Below are 21,608 nucleotides of genomic sequence, written 5' to 3' on the forward strand. Positions count from 1 at the left end.
CAAATCTGTTCTTAGCCACAAAGCCTTGGTCCTCAGAGTGTGGTCTCTGGACTGGCAGCATCAGCATCACCTGGATACTTACTAGAAATGCGGTTTTCCTGCCTGCCCAGAACTTTGGAATCAGAAACTGGTGGTGGGGCCCAGCAGTCTGTATTTTAACAAGCCCTCCAGGCGATTCTGGTAAATGTTGAAGTTTACATGTCAAGTTTGAGAACCATTGCACTCAATTATTCTGCTGTTCTTTTTTCTGTTTTTTTTTGCCCGGCTTCTCCCCTTCTGTCACTGGGCCAGTCACTGTAAGCCCAGACTTTGGACCCTGGCTACTCCTCAGGGACTTCATGCGCCTTTTAAAGAGGTACAGTAATCTGTCCTCTGGGGCCTCCAGGAACCCCTCCCAAGTCCCCAAAAGCAGTTGACAGAGCTGATGCTCCAGCTGCCTCCAGCTGACAGCCTGGTGACCGGAACCACCATGGGGGTCAGAGTTCCCAGTCACTATGCCCGGGGAGGTGCTTTGAGGGGTATGAGTGATCCAGGGGTGGACTGTGGGACAGACCAGGACAGAAGCTCCTGCTGGGAGGTTATTTTAGGGCTACAGAAAGGAGACTTGGAAAACTTCCTTGTCCAAGCAGGATCTCTTCCTTTCTTGCAAATTTGTAATGATAAGTGGTTTGATCTTTGGAGAGGAGCTTCCACACAGGGGGTTGGAATCTAGGCAGGTTCCTTGTTTCTGGTCAGCAAGGCACACTCAGGAGAAATGACCCTGGGGAGAGGACAGAAGCTATTTTTTTTTTTTTTCAGTAGAGACAGGGTCTTGCTATGTTGCCCAGGCTGGCCTTGATCTCCTGGCCTCAGGCAGTCCTCTTTCCTCAGCCTCCCAAAGTGCTGGGATTGCTGGTGTGAGATACCAGAGCCAGCCATATTTAATTTTTGAGCCCCCACCGTAAGTCTAGTTTTCTGCTGTTTAATTCTTAGCTCAACCCCAGGAGGGGTAGATTTCATCATCCCATTCCACAGATAAGACCATGGAGGTTTCAAGCTGGAAGATTGAGGGTCATACCTCAACTACGTGGAGGGGTCAAGTTAGGGGCCAGAGTCTGCCAGACCCCGGGGTTCCCATATTGTATGAGTGGCAGGCTGGGCCAAATCCCTGTCAGCTGGGGGAGTTCTCTATGGAATTGAGTGACCCAGAGCTCTCAGCATCTGTGCCAGAAAAACCAAATGACCTCACTTTTGGTGGCTTTTCCTTCTTTGGGGAAGGAATGTGCTGGCCACTGCTGGGAGCTGCAGCCTGCTGAGGCCTGTGTGCTCTCAGACCTGCAAGGGCCAGAATCAGACTCCAGACATGGGGGAGGGGTTACAGGCAGGACCAAACTGTAACCCCGGAGGAGTGAGGAGGAGGCTGTTCTCACACTGGCCTCCTGGAGCGGGTGCCACTGTGCTTCGAAGACCAGCTCCTCCCATTTAGTAATCCTCATCTCAGCAGGCTTACCAGCCACTGTTCAGTAGCTGAACTAGCTCAATTACATCAGTCCCCTGAGAGGGCTCTGGTCCAGGGCCTGCCTTTGAGCCTGGTTTCTTGCCAATGGGCCAAATGGGTTAAAAACAAAACCACATCTTGATATAAAAGGCTTAGCGGGGTCCTGGAACATTTTAGTTTAAAAGAGAAATAACAGCTTTATTGAGATGTAATTCACATACCCATACAATTCACCCATTTATACAACTTCATGGTTTTTAGGATGTTCACATAAATGGGCAGCTATTTATGTCATCAGTTTTGAACATTTTTATCACCTTAGAAAGATATTCTATACCCCTTAGCTATCACCTTACCCCAACTCCTCTGTTCCCAGCCCTAAGAAACCACTAATCAAGCTGCTTTCTGTCTTTATAGGTGCTTTTGTGTATTAACATCTAGTGAGTGCTTGGTCTGTGTCTGGCAGCGGACTGAACCCTTTGCACTAGCTCACATAGCCCTCCCTTGTGACTACCTTACAGGCTGCAGGCTCGTTTTATCTTTATTTTATTACTATTTTCACCATCATCATTCTGGCCTACAGAGCCTTTATTGATGTGAGAACCAAGGCTCCGGGAGGCCCAGTCACGAGTCCAGGATTGTGAAGCCTGTACTGGACAGAGCTTGCTGTTGGCTGGCAGTTGGGGTGGGCTCTTGGGTCCCTGGGAGGGGGTGAGGCTGTGGATGGTGACAGATTGGCAGAGGCAGTTGACTCTCATTGGCGAGGAGCTAAGAGGACAGACCTGTTTCTTCACTAGGATCGTGTGCCCACCTGTTTTAAAGCAGCTCTGATTTCTCCTGGGAGCCCATAGGTTCCACCTGTACCAGGCAAGAAGGAGCTGGGCAGTCTGCCTTCTGGGGGGCCGTGGATGGCAAGAAGGCCAGATCGGAGTCTCTTGGTGGCCCAGGAATCCTCTCACGCAGGGTGCCTTTGTTAGGTCAAACAGCCTCCCAGAAAAAGCTGCGGGCTCCCTGCTTCTTGGCCCTGGTGACCCTCTGGGGGTGTGGTGCTGTGTCTTTTGAAATGGGCTGTAGGTGGGTGTAAACCAGGAAATGCGGGCTCCACTCCCCACTCCCTGTCTCCTCCTCTTGGCCAGAGGCCGGTCTCAGAGTTCTTTCATCAATGGAGAAAAAAACAACAGGACTTCTTTCTTGCTCTGTGAATGATTAACTTTGATTAAATAGACAGTGAATGGGAAGTGAGAGCATCCTGACCGCTGACATTGACTGGGCTCCTAATGTGCCCTGGGTATCTTTCTGGCTGTTTTGCTTCCATTGTCATAATCTTCACAAAGTGGTGATGTTCTTTATCTGCATTTGTAAGGTGAGGCAATTGATGCCTAGATAGTTTAACTAAAGCCGTATAGTCAGTGAGTGGTGAGGACCTGCTGGGTTAACACTGTTTAAGTGTCTGTTGTGGACACAGCACCAGGCTAAGTCTTTCAGGACATAGGATCTAATTTGGTCCTGTCTCATTCTGTGCCATTGTAGGCCTTGTTATCCCCATTTTACAGATAGGGATCCTGAAGCTAGGATTAAATCTCTGTCCAAGCAGACAGATCTAATGTGAGGTGTGGGCTGGCACTGGAGCCTAGGTCTGTCTTGTTCCAAAGTCCAAGGTGCACCCCCAGTCCCCTGCACTCTAGTCACCAGGACCCCAGCACTCACATGTCTTGGGAACAGGCTGTTAGGGCAGTGCCCGGTCCCAGCAGAGGCCTGGCAGTTGTCAGCTTTTTCAGCAGCCACTCCCAGGTGGATGGGAAGTAGGCAGATCTGGGTGGAGATGTTCCCGAAGACTCTGCTTTTCATCAGCGCATGAACCAGCTGACGGCTGGCTTTGAAGGGCTGGCAGTCAGCCCCTGATAAGTTAGCCAGATACTCCTATTTACCTTGCCAGAACACTGGGCATCTGAGATCACTTCTGGGCAGGTCTTTGCTTAGACAAACCATCCAGGGCCCACGCCCTGGCCAGACTGGCCATACTCTATGGGGGTCAGAGGGATTCCAGCACACCCCGGCTGCACCTCAGTAACCTCTTCGGCATCAGTGGATGCTGCAGGGGATTCAGCCCTGAGCACAGGGGCTGGCCTGGCCTTCCCCAAGGACCCTGCTAGTTCACACACCCCGCTCGCACAGCAGGGGGCTGGCTTGGGCTGGCAGGGTGCTTGCCTGGGGAGGCTTGAGGGCTGTTGGAGGCTGACGAGTTTGTTTTTGACTTGATGAGCCTAGACCAGAGTCCTGGGTGTTCTACTCAGGGAGAAGAAGGACCATCAGATGAGAAGCTGGCTTGTATAGGAAGCTGTGTACCATTTTCAGGAAGCACAGAAGCTCATTTGGGTGATTTCCTGGGGTCACTTGGCCAGAGTACAGCCCTTCATCTTACCCAGTTAGCAGTTTGCTGTCTTAACTACTGGGGAGATGTGTGTGTGTGATTGCTGGTGTATCCTCATGTCCCGCTCCCTAATTATGACTTTCTTTAAGATTTTACACTGATAAGGCACTTTTAAGTTCTTCAGAGCCTTTTCCCTATATTATGTCTTATTTTATTCCCAAACTCATCCTTTTAAATAGATGGGATAATTTTTTCATTTTTTATCTTTATTTCGGAAACATCCTTTTTCCTTCTCCGTAATACCTGAGACTTGTCCCACCCTTGCCAAATAATCCCAGAGAAATGGGAAGTCCCCTCTATCCTATCCTAGAGGTCTGACATAACAATTAAATGTATATATTCCCAGACAGACTTTTCTTTTTTCTTTCTTTCTTTTTTTTTGAAAGTCACTAACTTTATTGATCTAAAAAACTTTACAAGGACAGTGACTGTTCTGCCAAAAAAACAGCCAAATGGTATCAAATGGACTGAAAGTGAGGGTGGGGGTGAGGGACAGGGCCAGGGATCCATGCAGGAAAGCTGATGACTGTCACCGGGGAACTGGCAAGGGAAAAAGGAAGGGGGAGGCATGCAAGAGCGAGAATCCAAAAAAGTTGAAATGGTTAGGGGAGAAAACTCCCAAAAGACCTGGAGTACGTTGGAGGTGAGTACAATAGCAATCTTTTCCTCTGTAGAGGACGGGGAGGAGTCCCTCCTCGGCTGCAAACTCCGGATGAGGGCTGGGGATCGAGGGCTTCCCAGACAGCATCACAAGAAGGCGTCGCAGCCCTCTGGAAGGCATCCGAAGCAGTCCTGGGACTGCTTGGCGTTGGCACCACAAGTGTGCTTCAGCCATTCCTGGAAGGGATCTTCATCTTTCTTCAGCACCAGAAACTGGCCAAGGACAACACAGGCCTTGTCAAAGCCCCTTTCCTCCAGCTTCTTGCCCAGGACTTCACTTGGCCAGGCTCCCCACTGGCTCTTCCCCCATGGGCTCTGCCACGAAGTCTCGGTGCTTTTGGGAAGTTGTCATCTTGATCAGGCCTAATCGGCAGCTTCAGTTCCCGTAACAGTTCCTCCCGCCACCCCCTAGACAGACTTTTCTTATATTTGCATACTTTAAAAAAAAAAAGGTAATGACAGCACATTTTCATACAAATGGTTTTGGTACAAAACTCAAAAGAAACAAAAGTATATTCTGTGAAAAGCAAGTGTCCCCCACCCCCTGCCTTCCCATTTTCCTCCCTGGAGGCAGCCGATGATCCCGGTCCTTCTGTGTCCTGCTAGGGAGGTTGTAGCATAAAGCTTTTAGATACTGTTCAGGAAACTAGTATCGGGGTCTGCTTGGTGAGGAGGGTTAGGAGCTGGCTTCCTTGAGACTGAAACACTGAGTATATTCTGAGTTCATGGAGATGAAATTGTCCCTGGGGAATTTTTTGGCTTTCTTTGGCAAGGGGGAGAGCCCACCAGTCAGAATAAACCCTACACAGGAACAAAAGATTGTTGCTGGGTGCTATTTGGTTGTGTCTTCTAATTAGGCATGTTATGGGAAAAGTTGCTGGGCTCTAGCCTACAAGGTAGGAGGGACTTGTTTGGGCTAACAGAGCTGGAAGGGATTGAAGTGACTTCTCTGAGGTCACACGCCTGGCCGAGCCAGGGCAGGGCCCAGGTTTCCTGAGCTCATCCTCTGAACACAACTCTCCTGGCCTGAATGGTGGCTGGTATTTTTGATTCCGGGAGAGTGGGAGGATGTGCTTGGAAGAGGTGTGGCCAGCACATGAGGTTGGAACCTGGGCTGTCCCACCACTGCCCAGCTAGTCTTGTTTGGCTGCGGGTGGGTTATCTTGTTTATTCCACTGTGCAACAAATGGAAAAAGCACCTTTGTCAATGGAGGTTTCTCTGGGGAGGTCAGCCAGAGTGGATGGCCTGGATTGTGTGTTGAGACTTAAACATCAGAACAGAGTGCTCTGGCTGGGCGTGGTGGCTCATGCCTGTCATCCCAGCACTTTGGGAGGCTGAGGTGGGCGGATCATTTGAGGTCAGGAGTTTGAGAACCAGCCTGGCCAACACGGTGAAACCCCGTCTTTACTAAAAATACAAAAAACTTAGCCAGGTGTGGTGGTGCTCGCCTGTAATCCCAGCTACTCAGGAGGCTGAGGCAGGAGAATCGCTTGAACCCCTGTGGCCGAGGTTGCAGTGAGCCGAGATCGCACCACTGCACTCCAACCTGGGCAACAGAGCGAGATACATACCCCCCCCAAAAAAAACCAAAAAAAAAAAAAAAAAACAGGGAGGTGAGGACTAACTTGTCCTACACTTGACCCCTCCTTTTGCTTTAGTTTCCTCATCTCTAAAGTGGAGAGAATACTTGTCCCACAGCGTCATGTTGATGATTCAATGAGTTAAAGGAGGTAAAGCACTCAGGAGAGGATCTGGCATGTAGCAAATATTCCATACATATCAGCTGCTGCTGTTACTATGATCTGTGGCATATGTGTTTGTCTCCTCCAGATGAGGAACTGAGGGGTGAATTTTAGTTGTCATAGCTTGGGGTTGGGGGATGTTACCAGCAACTAGGGCGGGGTCCAGGGGTGCTGCCGAACATCCTATGATGCATACAGCAGCTTCCCTGCCCCCACCAAAACATTTTTCAGACCCCAAATATCAGTAGTACTGAGGTTGAGAAACCTTGCTGTATATATAAAGGGGAGTTTGTTAAGGAGTACTGACTCACACGATCACAAAGCAAGGTCCCACAGTAGACTGTCTGCAAGCTGAGGAACAAGGAAGCCAGTCCGAGTCCCAAAGCTGAAGAACTTGGATTCTGATGTTTGAGAGCAGGAGGCTTCCAGCACGGGAGAAAGACGGAGGCCAGAAGACTCAGCCAGTCTAGTCTTTTCATGTCTTCTGCCTGGTTTTATTCTGGCTGTGCTGGCAGCTGATTAGATGGTGCCCACCCAGATTGAGGGTGGGTCTGCCTTTCCCAGTCCACTGATTCCAATGTTAATCTCCTTTGCCATCACCCTCACAGATGCACCCAGGAATAATAATACTTTGCATCCTTCAATCCAATCAAGTTGACAATCAATATTAACATCACACTGGGCATGGTAGTGTGCACCTTTAGTCCCAGCTACTTGGGACGCTGCCAAAAAAATCCTCTAAACCAACATTTTCAAGGGCTGCCTTTGCAGGGCTGCCTCAGGCTCTCAGAGTCAGAATGATGAGGGACCTTACTTAGCTCTGCCGGAGGGAGCTGCTTGAATCCCTTCCCCAGCGCCTTTGCCGAGCCCTGCCTTTAGCCACAGGTAGCAGCACACTGTATAGCCAGCTTGTGGTCTGTTCTTTATTATGTTGAACTCTAATCTTCCCTGAAACTTTCTGTCCTTCATTCTAATAATAGTAGCTCCCATTTTTGGAGGCTTATGTGTGGGTAATTGTGCTTAAGTGTTTTCCACGTGCTGCTGCAACGATCTTCCCCACCCTGTGAGGTAGGTTCTATTACCATGCCCGTTTTACAGATGTGGAGATGGAGGCTTGGAGAAGTCGAGTCACCTGCACAGTCACTCACTGGATCCAGGTCCATCTTGCTCTAGAATCCACTTTCCTCACCATTCCTCACCACTGGCCTGTTCTGCCTGGTCAGTACCCAGCAAGTTGACTCACTCATTCATGGGAGGGTCTTTAGATATTTGCAGTGAATCCCTCAGCCTTCTCATCTCTCCTTCTGGTCATGGAGCCCCCGTTCCCAAGGTTCCCCTCAAAGGCCTGTCTGGTCTGCTTACCATCTGGAGTGATCTCGCTTGCCTCTTGACAACCACCTGCCTGTCTCTGGGCTCTGCCTGTCTCTGCCAGGCTGCCCCAGAGAGGCTGCCCATCTTCTGCCAACTCTGCTGATGTTCCATCAGCTCAGACTGTGCCAATGCTGGCTGCAGTCCCCTGGATTTCATCTGGTTGGTGTTTTCACTTCACAGTGACCCATTTTCAGTGACACCCTATGAGATTCAGCTTACCTGTTTGGCCCCTGAGAATCTCAGCCTTGGTTCTGCTGTTCCCTTCCAGCACCCACCCGTGCCTGCACCTGAAATCCACATCATTCGGGTGGAGCAGAAAGTGTGAGGGGCTGGAGGAGTTGGGAGGTTGGGTTGTGAATATAACCCAGCCGTGTGGGCTGGGGAAAGCCGCTCACCCTCTCTGGTGTGTGTCCTTAGTTGTAAAGTCAAAGTTTGACTTGGGTGGTGCCTAACACCTCTTCTAGCTCTAACATTCTTTTATGAGGTGTGTTAACAGCATAAACTGATAATAATTATACTCCCAATTGTGGTGGCAGTAGTAACAATGGTTAATTATTGCAGTTGCTGTAACATTTTCAGTGTTTTAAGTGGACTGTCTCATTGACTCCTCCAGTAGTCCGCTGGGTAGGTGCTATTACTACCCCCATTTTATAGATGGTGCCTTGAGGCAGAGCCATGTCAAGTGACTTGCCCAGGGTTTACCACCTGCTAGAAGTTGATAGGCCTGGATTTGCAGTGTCTTCTTTAGAGTGACTAAATCCTTGCATTCCCGTGGATACTTGTCTGCAGAGTGATCCGAGCAAATCCCATAGCCCTCCTGCTTTAGGATCTTGTGATTTATCCCTCCCTCCCCCCATGACCAAGGGTATGAAGGATGCTTGACTGTAAAAGCTCATCCCCTGACTCATGCTTCTGTGGTAATCTTCTGTACCCCAGATCCCTGCAGAGTGTGATTATTCAGACATCCTTTTAGAATCTAAAATTCAGGCAGTGATGATGATGGCAGGAACCACCACTTTGTGCACACTTACTATATTTCAGACACAATGATACTATATTGTCATTAGTCACATAAATTAACATTACTATGCTAATATTATTTACTGCATAAGGGTATTTCCTCTCAGTCATGCCTGGGAGATGCTATTGTCCCCCATTTACACACATGAAAACTGAGGCTTAAAGAGGCCCATTGTGGCTAAAGTCACGTTGCAGTGTGTCTGAGCTGGGGGGCAGGGAAGGCATGTTCTCAAAAGCCATATTCCTTTCCAACACATTTTAAAGGAAGTGTATCAACATGATAATTGTGAAAGATATGACGAAAAGATGTTAGCGGCATCTGTGAGAGCAAGGCTGTGAGACCTGTACAGAAGGTAGACAATGTGATTCTGTCTCCATGGCCAGCTCCGTGAGCCCTGGCCTGGGTTGGGGCTCCTCTGTTGGCACCTGGCCAGGTCCCTCTTTGCAACCCTGAACTTCAGGGCTGGAAAGTTGCACTCTTCACCTCCTCAAACCACCTTTAAACTGGATTAGACATGGGCAGTGGCTTCGAGGTCAGTGAGAGGCTGAGCAGGGGTCCAGGCTGTTTTGCGGCCCCTCGCTCTGTCCCGGGTCCTCAGAGACTGTGCAGGGCCGGGGCGGGTGGAGTACAGATAGGGCTGCTAAGAGGAGAACAGGCCATTGCCGCTGCTCTGTGGGAACGTCCCAGTGTGATCCTTGGTCCCAAGGACTTTTCCTGGGACCTCTCGGCATCCCCGAAGCCATTTCTGGAACGGAGTGGATCCAGTGAAGACCTGCCGTCCCAGGTCTCCTTTGTCAGGCTGTGAGCCTGAGCGTGACCCAAGGAGGTGACTTGAAGATGGCCCTCTCCCACGAACACGCCACAGTTCCACCCTCTCCCACGAACACGCCATAGTTCCACCCTCTCCCACGAACACGCCACAGTTCTACCCTCTCCCACGAACACGCCACAGTTCCAGCCCTCTCCCACGAACACGCCACAGTTTCCAGCCCTCTCCCACGAACACACCGGCACCGGTTCAAAAAGCTCGCATGTTGTCATCTTGGAAACAGTACAGTGCATGGAGGGGTGGGACCTACAACAGGAGGGTTTGGTGGCTGGGGACAGGGAGAGGATGGGGGTGGGAGTGCAGGGGAGCAAGAGCAAGTCCTCTGAGACCTGGTCCTGGGAACATTGTGGGGAGCTAGTCCTCTTCCTCCTCCCCACTGTTCGCTAGCATTTACTCAATGGCAAGTTCTTTACGGATATTTTTTGAGTTAATCTTTTTAATTTTTACGAAGTGCTCTTACTGTCCCTGTTTTACTGCAAAGGGAACTGAAGTTTAGGAAGGTTAATCTGAAGGTCACACAGCCAGTAAATAGTGGATCTGAGAACAGAACCCAGCTCTGATGCGTCCCGAAGGGCATGTTGTTGATCACCGAGTCACTGCCACCATTTCCTCCTCTTGCCTCAACTTTGCGGTGGGTGCTGCTTGTCGGGGAAACTTTGCAGTTTGAGAGGTGCTCAGAGCCCCCTTCAAGGCAGTAATCTGTGGGGCCTCTGAGGATTGGGGGTTTTAGTAAAGCCGTGTTCCAGTGCTTTGTCCAGGAGACCCGAGCAAACACAGGTGTGTTTTGTTTCCCAGGGCTAAGCCTGGCTTCTCCAGGAAAGGGGACTGGCTGCTTTCAACAGCGCTTTTCCTCTTTCAAAAGCAGTGTCTTTTTACAACAGCAGCCTCTTCCTCCTTTATCTCACCCCCAACCCCCTCCACGACTGGGTAGTAAACAGTGAGAATTTACAGCCCCCAGCTGGGCGGGCACAGGGCGGTGCCTGCTAGGACCCCGGGTGTTTCAGTTCACATTGGACCTGAAAGCGTCCCTTCGAGTTGCCAGGGCTGACACAGTTCCCCTCAAGGGAATAGAAAACCTTAGGCTGAAGGTTCAGTGCTGGGGGCCTGGGATTGGGTGCTGGGGATGGCCAAGTTGGTGATAAGTGAGAAAAGACCGTCCACCCCAGTGTGAACGCACACTCCAGTGTGAATGCACAGCTTGAAGACACTGGGCAGACCAGTGTCAGCTGGGAGAGAATGTGCAAAACCAAAATAAATTATGTTTGTTTTAAAGAGTTAAAAATCCTTTAATATTTTTTCTACCAATAAAAAGAAGTTAAAAATAAAGATAAAGGCTAAAGGATAAAGGTGCAGTGCCAGCACCGGAGGAAGGATGCCTGATACATATGCTTCCCTCCCCTGTTGTGTCCTCTTTTCTCCGAGCTGTCTTCTATGTCCAGAGGGTCCCTAAGAGCACTGTTTGTCCCATCACCCCCTGCCCTGAGAGCATTCAGCCTCACCCACAAGGTACAGTTGGATCTCCCAGGACCCTCTCAGCTTTGCATCCAGTTCCCCACTTGTTCCTTCACCTGGCTGCCCAATTCTTTTTTTTTTTTTTTTTTTTTTTTTTTTTTGAGGCGGAGTCTCGCTCTGTCGCCCGGTCTGGAGTGCAGTGGCCAGATCTCAGCTCACTGCAAGCTCCGCCTCCCGAGTTTACGCCATTCTCCTGCCTCAGCCTCCCGAGTAGCTGGGACTACAGGCGCCCGCCACTTCGCCCGGCTAGTTTTTGTATTTTTAGTAGAGACGGGGTTTCACCGTGTTAGCCAGGATGGTCTCGATCTCCTGACCTCAGTGATCCGCCCGTCTCGGCCTCCCAAAGTGCTGGGGGCTGCCCAATTCTTATGTCCACTAGAATGTCTGCTGCACAGAGGCAAGGACTTTTGCTGTTTAGTTCACTGCTATGTCCCTGACTCTGTGCCCTGGGTCTCTGGGATATAAAGGTGAACACTGAGTTTCTACCTCCAGGAGCTCCCAGGCTGGGGGTGTGGAGCTGACAAGTGGCTAGACATAATGGGTGAATGCAGGGTACTGTGGGTGTATGTCCAGCCCAGACATAGTAGGTGCCTATCAGGAAGGCTCCCTGGAGCAGGTGATATCTCTACCCAGTCTTGAAAGATGAGTGAGTTAGCCAAGCAAGATAGAGAGGACACTGGAAATCAATGTATGCCTCCTATCCACCCCCGATTTGTGTGCCAGTCTTCCCAAAGCTCTGGGATAGCACAATACGCTGTTCCTCTTCATCATGGGAGTAGGCTGGCCTGCAGAGTAGAGATATGTTTGCAGGAAGAGACAGGTATTCCGTATTGGTAAGTTACTAGTGAGACATGATTGAAAGATTAAGCCCAGAGTCACGGGGTATCATAATGCTGTCCCTTTCTCCCTGCCTGTGTGGAGTGATAGCTCCTGTCCCCCTGTTCCCTTTCTTGCTCATAGGCTCTTCAACTTTTGCTTCTAAATCTAAGCAGCTATTTCTTTTCCCCTAATACTCACTGATGTGATGTTCTTCCCTCTTCCTGCCCACTCATTGCCACTTCACCTTTGGAGTTCCCCAGGGCAGGAGGAAGGGGGTGGGGAGCATGAGGCTGTGACCTTTCCCATGAGGAAGAGTATTTCTAGTGTGGTTCCTACTATCACATGAATGATACTCTTCCCACCCTTTGAATTTTGCAGGGCAGGTGGGAAGAGAGCTGAATGGCTCTGGTGTTGGGTGAGCCCCATGTAATTGGTAGTGCCATTTGGTGCAGAGAAGTCTGGAGTTGCCAGGCCGGGTGCGGTGGCTCAAGCCTGTAATCCCAGCACTTTGGGAGGCCGAGACGGGCGGATCACGAGGTCAGGAGTTCGAGACCATCCTGGCTAACACAGTGAAACTCCGTCTCTACTAAAAAAATACAAAAAAAGCTAGCCGGGCGAGGTGGCTGGCGCCTGTAGTCCCAGCTACTCGGGAGGCTGAGGCAGGAGAATGGCGTAAACCCGGGAGGCGGAGCTTGCCGTGAGCTGAGATCCGGCCACTGCACTCCAGACCGGGCGACAGAGCGAGACTCCGCCTCAAAAAAAAAAAAAAAAAAAAAAAAGAAGTCTGGAGTTGCCAATGAATGATTTAGATCTAAAGCAAGGGAGCTCTTCTCTCTGGTTACCATAGACTGGAGACAACTGGAGAGAGACACCCGTTTTAGATGTGTAAAACTGAGATGCATGCTTTTCTCATGTTTGTTGAGACACCCTGTTTCTGTTTGAACCACCAGGTGGTGCTGTTGGCACAGGATGGCTTAGTTGCTGCCTCACCTGATCATGATCTGCTTAATAGAGAACTGTGAAGCTGATGGTCTTTGATTTAACCTCCTTATGTTCCCTTTCTGGAACTCCTCATGCTTTTGCGGCTTAAGGTGCCCCTATCCCCACCCAAAACACACACAGATACACATTGGGGTGCTTACTCTTCTTCCCCCGTATCCTGACACCCTGCATCTGAATTCTGTTTTCAGTGAAACTTATTACTCCTTTCTCTTAGCTGGCTGCTAATGAAATGATTTAATATACTAATTTACCCTAAGGTGTCAACAGGGCTTAATATGTTACTTCCGGGTTACTTTGTCTTAAAACTGTGAAGATTGAAACTAAGTCTTATAACTTAAGAGGTAACTTATAAGAATGGAATTGTGGCATTTTCAAATGTGGGTGTGCATGATGTCTGTGAGAGAGGGCTAGGAGGCGGATGTTAAGGAAATTTGCTGCTTCATCTATCCTGCTTGCTCCCACCCATGTAGCAGGCTCTGTGTAGGGTCCCTCGGCTGCTGCCCTGTGGGGAGCTCAGTGCTTGGTTGATGCTGTGAATGAGACCATGGTGGGGCAACTCTGTTGAGAGGCTCTGCTGAGTAGGTGTCCACCACCCACCTCCCAGCATTGTTAAACAGCTTGTCCAATGAGGATGACAACACCAGTCCCCTGACCACTTGCCCTTCTTCTCTCTGCCCAGACATTCACGGCATGGTGTAACTCCCACCTCCGGAAGGCGGGGACGCAGATTGAGAACATTGAAGAGGACTTCCGGGATGGCCTGAAGCTCATGCTGCTGCTGGAGGTCATCTCAGGTGAGGCGGACCCCGGCCCAGGACGAGATGCTGTCTATTGGTGCTGCCTGACACCTTGGCATCACTCTGCCCATGGGCGCAGCTGGTTTTGGGACTCTTGAAACAAGTTGGGGATGACATGTGTGAATTCCCCCTAGGAGCGTGCGTCTGAGTTCTGGTTCTGGTGCCAGCCATCCAGGTGCCTTGGACAAGTTGCTTTGCCTTTCTGTTTCAGCATCCTTGTTTGTTAAAAAAAAAAGGGAGGCTTTGAAGGAACTGAGGTTCTTTCTCCTCCCCAGTGCCAGGATTCTGTGGCCAAGTATGTTAACCATGGGTGACTGTCTCCAAATCTTGGCTCCATTAATACTTATCTAGCTGTATCCAGGTGACCCAGGCCATTCCCCAGCCCCCGATTTGTCCAGATGTCTGGAGGGACAGCTCTACTGGAACACACATCTCATCCTGCTTATGAATGCCTTTCTGCTACCATCCCTTAAAGAGTGGGAGTCCCGTGAGTCTAGCCTTGGTTGATACACTGGGCCATGTTAGCTACTCTCTTCACTTTCTCTTCACCTTGATGCCGGTAAGCCTTAGACCTAATCCCAGCCCAGGCCTCTCCCTTGAGCCACCTCTCAAATGCTGAACCTCGCTGGGCATCTCCACCCCAGTGTCCCACACGGTCCTCTCAGCATGTCCAAAACTCTGTGCTTGTCACTCCCGCCCTAGCAAACCTCTTTTCCCTCCCAGAGTCTTGTTCTCTGCACCCAAGCTGGGATCATAGACAGTTCTTCTTTGCAACTTGTTACTGATGTTCTGTTCATTCTGATTCCTTCTTCTCAATCCTTCTTTTAACTCCTACTGTTGTGGTGTCATTGTGGCCTGTGTCAACTCTCACCTAGATGATCCCATAAAGGCCTTTACCCCAGCTCCTCCTGGCAGTCCACCCCGTCGATGTAGCCAGAGGGCTCGCCCGACAGTCAGTCCAAATATGGTCACGCTGTTCCCTGCTTACAGCCCTCAGCCTGTGGTGCCTCTCCAGGGCTTTCAGCCTGCAGGCCACATTCCTTAGCATAGCTTATGGAATCCTGCATGAGCTGGCACCTGCTTTGTTTTCAACTCACTATTCCCAAAAAGGTATCAGACCTTAGATCCTCTGCCAGTTGGCGGGGGGGGCGGGGAACGTGCAGCTCTCCTCAGATGACATCCACTTTCTGTTCCCTGTGCCTTTGCACAAGCTCTAACTGCCCTTTTTTTTAAAGTAATTTTTTCCACTTTCAGATAAAACCTGTGTGTATGGTAAAGTAATATATAACAAAAATGTATCATTTTAGCCATTTTAAAGGTTGCAGTGCAGTGGTATTAAATGCATGCACTCACTGTTGTGCAGCCATCACCACTGTCCATCTTCAGGGCTCCTCACCGTCTAAAATCGACACCCTACACCTGTTAAACACTAGCTCCCCGCTCCCCCGGCCCTCCCCTGGCAACCACTGTTCTACTTTTTGTCTCTGATTTGACTCCTCTAGGTATACCTTGTACGAGTAGAATTATACAGTATTTTCCCCTTTGTGACACTGGTTTATTTCACTTACTAGAATGTCTTCGCGGTTCATCCATGTTGGAGCATGTACCACCATCCCTTTCCTTTTTAAGGCTGAATCATATTCCATTGTATGTACGCCCTACAGATATAAAATGGCTGCCTACATTTTGTTCATTCACCTGTCGGTAGACATTCGGGTTGTTCGTACCTTTTGGGTATTGTGAATAATGCTGGGACACGGGTGTACAAAATACTTTTAAAATCCCTCTTTCAGTTCTTTTTTTATATATTCCCCAAAGTGGAATTGCTAGGTTACATGGGAATGCTCTGTTTAATTTTTTGAGGAGCCACCATGCTGTTTTCTTCTAACTGTCTTTATTTATTTATTTATTTTCTTTTTCCTTTTTTTCCTTGAGATAGAGTTCCACCATGTTGGCCAGGCTGGTATTGAACTCCTGACCTCAGGTGATATCCCCGCCTCAGCCTCCCAAAGTGCTGGGATTGCAGGTGTGAGCCACCGTGCCCGGCCTCTAACTGCCTTTTAGAATGTCCCTGCTTCCTACCTCCTCCACTACCCTTTCCCAGTTTTAAACAAACCTGGCCTTACTATTTGTCATTTTTTTTTTTTTTTTTGAGACGGAGTCTCACTCTGTCGCCGGGGCTGGAGTGCAATGGCCGGATCTCAGCTCACTGCAAGCTCCGCCTCCCAGGTTCACGCCATTCTCCTGCCTCAGCCTCCCGAGTAGCTGGGACTACAGGCGCCGCCACCTCGCCCGGCTAGTTTTTTGTATTTTTAGTAGAGACGGGGTTTCACCATGTTAGCCAGGATGGTCTCGATCTCCTGACCTCGTGATCCGCCCGTCTCGGCCTCCCAAAATGCTGGGATTACAGGCTTGAGCCACCGCGCCTGGCCTACTATTTGTCATTCTTCAAAACACAGCTTGAGGTTGTCCTTCAAGAAGGCTTCACCCCTCCTCTGTCCCCTAATCTGAGTGGGCTGTGCCCAGCCCGCACCACCGCCCCCCACCCCCCGCCCAGCTCCCCAGCACCTCTAATACCCCATTAATTCCTCTGCTGTATCTTTTACCACGAAGTGTAACCATTTTTAGTTCACTTGTTTTCTTCTCTGCTCCACACAGCTCCTTGGGGCAGGCCATCTTCTCTCTGTGTCCCAGGTGCTTCGAACAGCACCAGACATGTAGGTGGTGCTCCAGGAACATTAGAACGACTGAGTGCCCAGAGCTGGACTTGTCCGCATGATACCCAGTGTATTCCTGCTGCATGGGTCTGACCTGTGCCCGGGGGAACCTGTGCGCTTCTGTGAAGCATGTGTCTCTTTCCCAAGGCTGGGGAAGATCTGTTCTATGAAATGATCTGTTCTCCCCTGGACAGGAAATGCTGGGGTATCTTCTCCTGATCATCGTTGGAGATGGGTAGGGTGCCCCAGGATGAGGAGAAGAAGGGGGATGCTGCCTACAGAGGTTCTCAAAGTGTGGTCCTTGGACTACCCACGCCAGAATCAGCAGGATTGCTTGTCAAAATGCAGATTTCCAAACCTTACCCCAGCCCTCTTAATCACAGACTTAGTGAGAGGGGGAAGGGGTTGGACAGCCACAGATTAGCAAGTTCTCCAGGTGATTTTGTGCTGACTGATGTTTGAGAACCACTGGCCCAGGTCTGGGAAGTGTTTCCCATTCTCCCGTGTTTAACCCTTGCCTCCTCCACTGTCCTCTGCAGAAGCCTCCTTCCAGCCAGTGTGCGCAGCTGCTGAATGGCTGGGGCACTCCACTTAGCTGGACAGGCCCCAAGGGCTGGGGCTGTAGCAAGAGTAGCCTTCCAGGGAGGGACATGGTGCTGCCTGCATCCATCCTGTGGGGAGGGAGCCCCTGTGCCATCTCCCCTGGACAGGAAATGCTGGGGTACCTTGCTGGGCTGCAGCCAGAGCCTTGGGAGGGCCCCAAGTGGAAAGTCTTGATTTAATTTAAAAAACAGCTGTGCTTCCCTGGGAGCTGACAGCCAGATCCCATCTGTGGCAGGAAGTCTGCTGTCTTCCAGAAGCTAGCGGGCTGCTGGGAGGCCACCTGGAGAGGTGCTGCTCTGACAGGGTGGGCTAGGCCAGAATCCCAGTGGCTGGTCCCTGGAGCTCTCACAGCCAGACTGTCGGCCTGCTGAGGAGACAGTGGGGCTGGTCAGGAGATCAGGGCAGGCACAAGGGGCCTGAGCTCCAGGCTCTGTGATGGTGGTTCTAAGCCTTTTGGGGTCCTTGGCCCCTTAGAGACCCTGAAAGCTATGTACCCCTTTCCTAGGTATGGCCACATGCTGCACTTAGAAAATTCTCAGAGGCCCCTAGATGCTCTTTGTTCTGGGATAAAAGCACTCTTAATGGGGGTATTTGGAGAGCCAGCTCCTCTACCTCTATTTTCTCGAAGGTTCTGACCTTGAAACCTGAGCAGCAGAAGCTACTGTGTGGAGTCTGGAGGTGGGGGTGGAGGGTTGACCTGGAGCTGAGCCCTGGGTGCCCATGGGAGGCAGCATAAAAGGACAAGAACTGCAGTTCTCAAATGGGGATGGGCTGCTATAGGCAGCCCATTTAAATACCAGGGAAGTTCATACTTGAGTGACCTCTACCCTCCTCCCAGGGCACAGGGAAGGCTAGAAAGGAGTCCAGGGCCTTTGCATGTACTATTCCTTCTGCCTTGATCATCATTCCTTGCTTTCTTTGCCTGGCTGCAAAGACTCAGACCTTTCTGACCAATCCTCAGTTCCTCCTTCCTCTTCCTCCTCCTCTTTTGAAGAGCATGGATCTTTCTTTGTATATGTTCATTGTATATATTTATTTGTGTTTCTCTGTTTAAGGTCTGTCTCTCCTACTGGACTATAATTACATAAAGGCAAGAAACTGTTTTGTTCACCCCCCTATGCCTAGCACCCAGCCAAATCCCTGGCATGCAGTAGGGGCTTGATAAATAAATGTTGAGTGGATGCAAGCAGGTTTGGACCTGAGAAGCGGAAGAAAGAAGAGGCAGGGTAGATTTGCCTCCATTCCCTGCCAGGGTGACATTCTCCAGCCCCTGAGCGGCATGTGAGCGCAGACACACATGCACACATGCACACGCTCCTGCCTAGCTAAGCTGTGCCTTGGATGAGGGTGTAGTGATAGTAGCTCTGGCCCCTGGCTCATAGCATCTCACCTTCCTTTTCCTCCCTCTTGATCCAAACAGGTGAACGCTTGGCCAAGCCAGAGCGAGGCAAGATGAGGGTGCACAAGATCTCCAACGTCAACAAGGCCCTGGATTTCATAGCCAGCAAAGGTGTCAAACTGGTGTCCATCGGAGCTGAAGGTGAGTAAGGCCTGCCTCTGGTGGCCCCAAGGAGTCTGATTTTCTTTGTCTCCCCTGGTTCTCTTGGCCTTTTTTGAGCTGCCTCCTGGGCCCTGCATCACTTGGGGACATTGGGCAGTGGGTCCCCAACACCTCCATCTGATCGCCTGTGGGTGCTTCGTATTGCAACACTTTTCTAGTCTCAGCCCCGCCCAAAACCAAGGACTCAGACCCCTGTTCCCATGCCTGCACCCGCTTAGCCACGTCCTTGCTCTGTGGAGTCCTATGTGTGTGTGGCATGCCACCTCCCCTATCCACAGGCCTGACTGCACAGCATTGCCTGGAGCAGAGGATTTGTGTGTGGGCTGGAAAGGGTGTGCAGACACAGGCTGGTAGAGGCCGGAGGCTGCCCCGAGACTCCCCCGGGGTCCTGGCAAGACTGAAGTCTGTAGGAACATTTTTAATAGCATTTCCCTACAGTGTAGCTTCCTAACTCTTTCACTTTTACTTAGAAACACTTCCCAAAAAAGCTATTACTAGGATGTCCTTAATGATTGAAAGAAGATAGTGTAATTTCTTGTGTGCATTGTGGTGGCTCTGAAAAATTAAGAGTTGGTCGTTTAGAGCAGGCAGAAGATATTCTATCCAGGCCCCTTCAGTCCTGTGACCATGGATTTATCAAGTATTTATGGGGCACCTGCTGCGTGAGGTCAGAGACCTGAAAACGAATGAATCTCACTCATTCGAGACACACCCTGGCTGTGAGAGTGGATTGCTCACTCTGTGGCATGTACTTAATCCTCCAACAACCCTATGAGGTAGCGCTCATAATTAATTCTCCCAATTTTGCCATAAGAAAACAGATGCTTGAAGAGATTGTTACTTCCTTAAGGTTCTGCCGTCAATAAATGGCAAAGCCGGAACTCAAACGCAGGTCTTTGTGACACCAGAGAAATGCCCTCAGAGAGTGGCCTTTCCTTGGAGGGGGCAGGGGTCTTGCTCCTGGTAGGTCCATAGGGGCAGATCTCTTCTCTGGTTGAGGCTTACAGTCCCCTCTCTTCTAGAAATGGAGGGATATTTTGTTGATACATCAAATGGAGAACTTTAACACAGGCTCAGCAAACTGTAGTGCATGGGGTCAAGTCCAGCTGACTCGGATTTTTGGAAATATTGGAACACAGCACACCCGTGTTAATGTATCATCAGTGGCTTTTGTGCTTCAATGGCAGTGTTGAGCAGTTGCTACAGAGATTATATGGACCACAGAGCCAGAAACATTTGTTATCAGGCCTTCTACAGAAAAAATTTGCTCACCTCTGGCCTTATCTGGACTTCAGGCCAGTGCCCAAGGTGGTCACGGGAGGTGCCTTATGGATTCCAGCATCTCCCCCACCAGCTATGAGCTTCCCAAAGGCAGAAAGCATGGTTTCTACATCCTGTGGCCCCAGCTCCTAGCAGCATGATGCACACAGTAGGTGCTCAATAAATGTTCAAAGGATTGACATATAGCGGTATACTCTGCTTTGTGATTAGGAAGATGTTCTCCGCCTTATAAGAAAAGAACAGTTTGTTTTATTAGGGAGCAATTCAAGACTTGGCAGAAAAAGTTATAACTAAGCAGGCGTGGGAGGCCAAAGACAGTCACCCAGGTGGTTGGTGCAGGCTCAGATGCCCCCGGGGCAGGGGAGTGTAGAGAATTTGTGAAGTGGTTCAGGGGTCAGTGGCAGGGGTGGGTAGGGGCTGTGGTGAGCTGCAGAATCATGTCCTAAGCGGGGTGGGCACCTTGTGGATGTAAGAAATTGCCGCCGTGTGGCTCCAGTGCTGCTAGATCTTCCGGTTTTTCAAAAGAAGCCAGAAATCCAGATTTTTTGAAAAGAAAAATTTGGCAACTAAATTTTAAAAAACAACTTGTTTTTTCTTTAAAGCCTCTACCAAAGCAGGGGAGGAGGGCAGGGAAGGGGAAGGTGGAAGAGAGTAGCACTCACCGAGTACCAGCTCTGTGTTGCCAGACAGGATGCTCTACAGGGGCCATCTCCTGCTACCGTCACGATGGACTCGTAGGATGGGTATCACCAGCCACGTTTTACAGTTAAGGAAACTGAGGCTCAGAAAAGTTGCTAGAGTGGAAGAGTGTCGTCAGTTGAGCCCAGGCTCTGAGCCAGACTGCTTCTATGTGGCAGATCCAGGGTTAAACCCAGGGTTAGGCTCCAGAGCTGAGGCCTCCCTCTTCCTGTCAGCGCTGCCTCCCCGGGTCGGGTCCCAGGACAGAACTTTCACATGGAATTCTCTTCAGCAATGAGATGGCAGATCAAGCCTGCCCCTGCCGTGCTGGCCTCAGGGGTGAGGAGTGAGAGGAACACTGGCGTGAACTCTTATCTCACTGCCGCTGCTGTGCTGGGAAGGTGATTCACCTGGCGGCCTCGGTTTTCCCTTTTCCTTTGACACAGGCCTAGCTTCTCTCAATATTTTGAAAAGGCTCCTTTATTTTTTGTTTTTTGAGGCAGGGTCTCACTTTGTCACCCAGACTAGAGTGCGATGGCGCGATCTTGACTCACTGCAACCTCCGCCTCCCAGGCTCAAGTGATTCTTCTGCTTCAGCCTCCCAAGTAGCTGGGATTACAGGTTCGCGCCACCATGCCTGGCTAATTTTTGTATTTTTAGTACAGATGGGGTTTCACCATGTTGGCCAGGCTGGTCTTGAACTCCTGACCTCAAATGATCCGCCTGCCTCAGCCTCCCAAAGTCCTGGGATTACAGGCATGAGCCCCTGCGCCCAGCCAAAAAGCCTCCTTTAAAATGAGATATTCTTTACCTTCTCCCTGCCCTGAGGAGCCAATGTTTTCAGCTGCGGCTTCCAGGTCTGAAATCATCCACTCCCATCAGGCTGAGCACTAGGATCATGCCACAGTGGCCACTCTGCTAAACCAGGAAACTAGATGAGGCAGCAAATGGCATTTTGTGGGCTTTTAAAAGTGAAATGGAGTTTATTGATGTAGATTATAAATAAAAGGTGACAGGCAGATCGCCTGGAATGAGCTCTCCTGGAAGGGGGGCGGGGGAACATTGCAGGTTGTCCATCCTGGGCTGCTGAAGGCTGTGACTGTGGA

General features: G+C 50.3%; 1 protein-coding gene and 1 pseudogene across 1 annotated transcript in view; one reads left to right on the plus strand and one right to left on the minus strand.

Moving 5' to 3' along the window:
* Window positions 1-21,608, plus strand: part of ACTN1 (actinin alpha 1) — a 106,490-nt gene that overhangs the window by 40,958 nt on the left and 43,924 nt on the right. Inside the window, 2 exon segments of the mRNA XM_030931528.1 lie at window positions 13,545-13,659; window positions 18,403-18,522. Of these exon segments, the coding sequence (XP_030787388.1) occupies window positions 13,545-13,659; window positions 18,403-18,522 (235 nt within the window).
* Window positions 4,656-4,920, minus strand: LOC104659654 (annotated as a pseudogene).

The sequence above is a fragment of the Rhinopithecus roxellana genome, chromosome 5 (assembly GCF_007565055.1).
Source record: "Rhinopithecus roxellana isolate Shanxi Qingling chromosome 5, ASM756505v1, whole genome shotgun sequence".
NCBI classification, from domain to species: Eukaryota; Metazoa; Chordata; class Mammalia; order Primates; family Cercopithecidae; genus Rhinopithecus; species Rhinopithecus roxellana.